Raw genomic sequence first — 5,965 nt, 5'->3', positions numbered from 1 at the left:
CTAATATCCACTGGACCAAGGTTAATACCCGTTTGAAGATCTGACAAGTCAAACCTTGAAAAATCAACAGCTTGCACATTGTTTGTTTGCCGGACAGGTGTCGTCGGTTCTTTTTCCGGTGAGTCTATTCCGGTTGCACCCTCATCATTAATAATCGGACTGCTGATGGCATCATTAATCGTGTCCTCATTCTGGTATCCATCTCTAATTGTGTTGTTTACACTTTCAATGAAGTCATCATTGTCTTCTTCATCAATTCTAATTGTGTTGTTGGTAACAGGTTGTGAAGGTGTGACGTTTTTTAGTAGAGGATAGGAAATGGAAACGGAGGTTAATTGAAGGTATTTTTGTGAGGAAATGGAAACGGAGTTTTTGTGAGGTTAATTGTCTGCTGTTGTTGTTGTTGTTGTTGTTGTTGTTGTTGTTGTTGTTGTTGTTGTTGGTCTAATTGAAATGTCTCTTCATTATGGATCCAAAGCTCGGGATGCATCTCGAAGATGATAAAAGTTTTCTTAGAAGAGGAGGACGAAAGTGTTTTGCCAAACGCTCAAAATGGAACCGGCACGAGTTCACCTACTCAAAGCAATACAGTGAGCAGACCCACGGAAACATCCATCGAGTTGCAGGTGAAACTACTATTCTGCTTACATTCTTTATAATTCATAGAATTAGCTTTGGTATTTTTTTATCATCTGTTGTTACTAAACTTGTGGTCATAAATTTATCAGGAAACTAGAAGATGGTTTACAGAATTGTAACCTTTATAAACGTATCTGGTGATAGCATAGTTGATTTATTTCATGGCTAAGTCATTTTTTGATTTAATTAATTAAATCACAATATCATTAATGTTGTATAAAGCCCTGAATACTTTGTAGATACCAGCCAGCTCTTATGGTTGAATTTCTCATCTTTAAGTTACTATTAGATTCAAACTAAGATAAATAGTAAAAAGATAGTTGACCTTCATGATTCTATTAAGAGTAGTGATATTATGTATGCGACGACTCATATTGTTTCCTTACCCTTTCTTTTCTTTTTCATCTGTAATACCTCCAACATTTGTTCTTATATATTATATTATACTACGTTGTGCAGATTATATAAGTCGTGAGCTCACTTTCTTTAATTCATCAAGATATGTTGGAGAGTCTCCTCTCTTCTCTAACAAGTTTTTACATGCAAGATTGGATGCCTTCTGCAGTTCTCTCTTCCTCTCCTTTGTAAATATCACTGAATAAGTTCCCCGAGCTTGCCTTAACTTTGTATTTGTACGGTTTGCTTTAAGATTTATATTATATATATATATATATATATATATATATATATATATATATATATATATATATATATATATATATATATATATATATATATTATATGATAGATTACTGTGATGAAACTTTTCATGTATATCTGCTGTGTGTAGGCTAGTGCTGAAGGGTGATACAGTAGAAATGAGCGCAAATGCTCTTGGTTTAACAATGGAGAGCAATGGGATCAGACTTCTACAGCCTTTTGATACCTCTGTCAAATTCTCAAATGCTTCTGGCAAGACAAACATTCACGTTGCAGTTTCAGATATTTTTATGAATATTTCGTTCAGTGCATTACGACTATTCATAGCAGTCGAGGAGGATGTTTTAAAGTTTCTAAGAATGTCATCCAGAAAAATGACGTTTGACTGCTCCGAATTTGACAAGCTTGGCTCATTCAAAAGTATGTTACATTTTTTTATTGACTCTTAAAGCATCATACATTCTTATCAATTGATACTTTTTTATTGACTTTAATTTACTACAGATACCCACAGTAACCAAACATATGCATTCTGGAGACCTCATGAACCACCTAGCTTTGCTATTCTTGGCGACTACTTGACAACAATGTTTGTGTTTCTTTCAAGATCTTTTACTTTCATTACTTTTAGATCTATATAAAAAAACATTATTGTCCTGTTTTGTCATCATTTGCCACATCATCGCAGTGACAAGCCACCAACAAAGGGAGTTCATGTTGTGAATGTAAAAAACCTCCCAAAAGATATGCTGTAAAACTTGTAGATTCTGACACGCCAAGTGGATCAGATGATACAGTTATTGATGCAGAAATTAGAACATTCTCTGCTGCACTTTTTTATGACTATGGTGGCCTGGTATGAACCTGTTTTTCATTGTTGAGCCTTAGAGATAGTATCGCCCATTCGTCCATTGTACTAATAACTCATGTTTGTAAACTTTGTATTGCAGATGACGCCATTGTTCAATGTATCTTTGAGCAGTGTAGGTTTTAGTATGCATAAAAGGCCTGATTATTTGAACTCCACTATTAGCTTCTCATTGGCTGCCAGATCATATAATGATAATCTTGAAGCTTGGGAGCCTCTAGTTGAACCAATCGATGCCGTCTTAAGTTGATACTAGGTCATTTGCAGCTTGACAACCAACTTCCATTGACATTGATTCCTGTACTTTTGGCACCTGAAGAAGCCTCTGATATGAATCACCCAGTTTTCAAAATGACTATCACAATAAGTAATGAGAACTCTGATGGTATCCAGGTCTACCCGTACGTCTACATACGGGTAATGAACATGCTTATTATCTTCTTTGAAAATCTCTGGAGCTAGTTCAAATGATATCTAAGAAGGTGTTGCTTTTGGGGTGTCTGGTGTTTTGAGGAAACCTGTTGAAAGTGCTAGACAGAATGGGCTTATTGGGCTTGCTCATGGGCTTGGAAGGGCCTGCTTGGGATTCGTTGTACAGCCTGTAAGTGGTGCACTGGATTTCTTCTCATTGACTGTCGATGGAATTGGTGCAAGTTTTTCAAGGTGCTTAGAGGTTATTAACAACAAGACCATCGTTCAAAGGGTTAGAAATCCACGAGCTATTCGTGCAGATAATGTCCTTAGAGAATATTCTGAGACCTGGGCAGGTATATTTCTTAATAATTACTCAGTAATTGTTGAAACTATGCAATAAATATTAATCATTTAATTAATTATAGGATAGGATATAGGATATAGGAGTTTTTGGGTAAAGTTGCGCTTGTCTGTTAAAAATATTACTCGGGAAATCCATTTTCTATGTTGAGTTTTAAGCAAATGATTGCTGAATTAACTGCTCTAATAAAGGACAAATTGAATCCATTTTCACACTTTAGCCAAAATAAAGAAATATTTTTCATAGAACGAGTATTCATAAAGAACTTCTAGTAGTTCATTTGCATTTGAGAACTTCATAAATTTTCTTGAAAAGGTAACTGCATCCTTTTTAGCAAAAATTGTCCCTTTTGGGTTGGTGCTTTAACTGTTGCGTTTTCTTTGAGTTATTGATTACAATTTATACAACTTTAATAATTTATATAGGAAAAATGGATAAGATTTTTCTCTTCTCTTTGAGTTATTGATTACATCTCACACTGCTAATACATAATATAATAATCAGAATCAAAATGCAAGCATTATTACCACTATGCAAGCATATTTCCATGAGACTCGTTAATATTTTTGTTTTTTCAGATGATACTTTACCTAGCGGAAGCCAGTCGTCGATTTGGTTGCACCTAACATATTCAAGGAGCCTTCAAAGTATGCATGGTCTGATCTATACGAAGATCATTCCATCGTCCCATATGGAAAAATGGATAAGAGCTTAATAGAAGACTAGAACAATGGAGGGATGCCTTAGAACAAAATGGTCTACGTATCATCAGACAAAAGACGGAATATCTTAGGTGTGATTTCGGCATGCCTTAGAACAAAATGGTCTACGTATCAGCAGACAAAAGACGGAATATCTTAGGTGTGATTTCGGCAGGGTTGAGGATGAACAAAATGTTGGAGTGAATATCAGCATTGGGGACCAGATCTTGCATCCACAAGATTCGTTTAGATATCTAGGCTCGGTCCTCCACAAATCGGAGAGGATAGACGAGGATGTGACCCATCGTATTAAGGTAGGTTGGTTGAAGTGGAGGGCAGCGAAAGGGGTCTTATGCGACAAGAAGATACCACTCAAATTGAAAGGAAAATTCTTCAAGGTGGCAATTAGACCTGCCATGTTGTACGGATCAGAATGTTAGCCAATGACGAAGGCCCAAGAGAGAAGAATGGAGGTTGCAGAAATGAGGATGCTTAGGTGGACGTGTGGTAAAACCATTTTAGATATGATCCCAAATGGTGTGTTTAGGGAAAACCTTGGAGTCGGAAGCATCATCGACAAGCTAAGAGAAGAACGACTTCGATGGTTTGGGCATGTGATGAGGCGACCACAAACTGCCCCGGTTAGGAGAGTCGAGGCACTCACGGTCGATGGCGTAAGGAGAAGGGGTAGACCTACTCGTAGGTGGTTGGATAGACTAAGGCTTGACATGAAGGAGCTTTTGTTGACCGAGGACATGACTTCTGATAGGGATGCGTGGAGGGCTACAATAAGAATAGTCGAGTAGGGTGCTTGCTATTTCTAATACTAAAAGTTGTAAGGTTTTCCCTATTCGGGTTACCCGGGAAGGGCGAGTAATCCGACCCCATACTCTAGTGTACGCAGCCCATCAGGAATACTCCTGGCTGTTTCCAACCCTTCCCTGGGGTGGCCAGGTTTTTTTTTTTTTTTTTTTTTAATATTACTACTATTATTATTATTACTAAATTGTAATTGTATTATTATTATTATTATTATTATTATTATTATTATTGTTATTGTTATTGTTATTGTTATTGTTATTGAACTCCACCACTTATGTATATCAACTTTTTTTACTATTACTATTAATTTGTATTACTATTACTATCGTTTTTATTTTTTTATTACTTTTACTAGTTGTAATATTAAACGCGTAAGCTTTTGTATGTTTGTATATGGATGTATGCATGCATGTTTTGGTTGTTGGTATGTATGCATGTATTTAGGTTTTGTTATGTATGTGTGATGTAGGTACGCATGTTTGTATGTTAGTTTGTTTCTGTATGTATGTATGTATTTACGTATGTATGTATGTTTTTTGCTTGACTGTAATAGGTTTATGTATGACTTGGTATGTATAAACGTTTACGATTTTTTTTTCTTTTTTTCTTTCTACATGTATGTATATATGGATGTATATAAGTATTTATGTATATATGCAATATGTATGTACGTATGTATGTATGCTTATGTTGGTGCGTATGTTATGCATGTATGGTTGTATGTATGGATGTATGTATGTATGTATGTATGTATGTATGTACGTAGGTATGCCTCATGTATGTACGTAGGTATGTTTGGTGTACTATGTAGGTATGTATGTAGGTTTATGTATGTGTGTATGCATGTATGTACGTATGTAAGCATGTTTGTATGACTTGGTGCTTCGCATCGTTCGGTGCATCTTGGGACCATTATGGCTGAGGACGACCTTCCTTGCTCTTGAGCTTGGTTGGTTTCTTTTAGCTGGTTGGTTTCGGGGGTGTCTACCGTAAAGGTGCATGAGTGGTTTTTGGTTTGCTACGGGTGGTTGGCTCTTCGCTTGCGCAACAACTTCCACCTAGCATGCCCCGCGAGTTGCTGTCCACAAGGTCCTTTGGCTCTATTTATTGAGGCAACGACAAGCGTCGATTTAGTAGAGCCTATATTGATTTCAGGCAGGCTTTAAAACCCATGAAAATTTGATTGTACCATTTTCATGGCGTCTATCTTTTATTTATTTTTTCTTTCTTCTTTTTATTTTATTTCAATTTTTTTTTTTTTTCATTTTTTTTTTCTCGTTTTCTAGCCTGAGGTCCTCACGGAAGCAATCTCTCTACCCTGGAGTAGAGAGGGGGATGAATTTCTTTTTCTGTGGGTGGAGAATCCCTTTTCTCGACTCGTGGTTAAAGAAACGACTTCTCTTCTATTCTAGGGTAGAGGAAGGATTGTCTACATCTTACCTCCCCCATACCTCGCAGGCGCGGGATTGGGTATTGTTGTTGTTGTATTCCATCGTCCCA

General features: G+C 36.5%; 1 protein-coding gene across 1 annotated transcript; it reads left to right on the top strand.

Annotated features, from left to right (window-relative positions):
- Window positions 1–425: 425 nt before the first annotated feature.
- On the top strand, window positions 426–2,316 carry LOC139847319 (uncharacterized). Its single transcript, XM_071836990.1, has 6 exons — window positions 426–626; window positions 1,099–1,223; window positions 1,430–1,719; window positions 1,804–1,888; window positions 1,988–2,155; window positions 2,250–2,316. The coding sequence occupies exons 2-5, from the start codon at window positions 1,141–1,143 to the stop codon at window positions 2,052–2,054; spliced, it is 525 nt and encodes a 174-aa protein (XP_071693091.1). The 5' UTR covers window positions 426–626; window positions 1,099–1,140; the 3' UTR covers window positions 2,055–2,155; window positions 2,250–2,316.
- The last annotated feature ends 3,649 nt before the right edge of the window (window positions 2,317–5,965 follow it).

Source organism: Rutidosis leptorrhynchoides, chromosome 5 (genome assembly GCF_046630445.1).
Source record: "Rutidosis leptorrhynchoides isolate AG116_Rl617_1_P2 chromosome 5, CSIRO_AGI_Rlap_v1, whole genome shotgun sequence".
In the NCBI taxonomy this organism is placed as follows: domain Eukaryota; kingdom Viridiplantae; phylum Streptophyta; class Magnoliopsida; order Asterales; family Asteraceae; genus Rutidosis; species Rutidosis leptorrhynchoides.
The sequence above is the reverse complement of the archived record's forward strand: the minus strand, read 5'-3'. Positions and strand labels throughout refer to the sequence as shown.

Coding starts and splice junctions, on each gene's coding strand:
- LOC139847319 (XM_071836990.1), top strand. CDS start 1,141: ATGTTGGAGAGTCTCCTCTCTTCTCTAACAAGTTTTTACATGCAAGAT. Junction 1,720..1,803: donor CAAGCTTGGCTCATTCAAAA/GTATGTTACATT, acceptor AATTTACTACAG/ATACCCACAGTAACCAAACA. Junction 1,889..1,987: donor GGCGACTACTTGACAACAAT/GTTTGTGTTTCT, acceptor ACATCATCGCAG/TGACAAGCCACCAACAAAGG.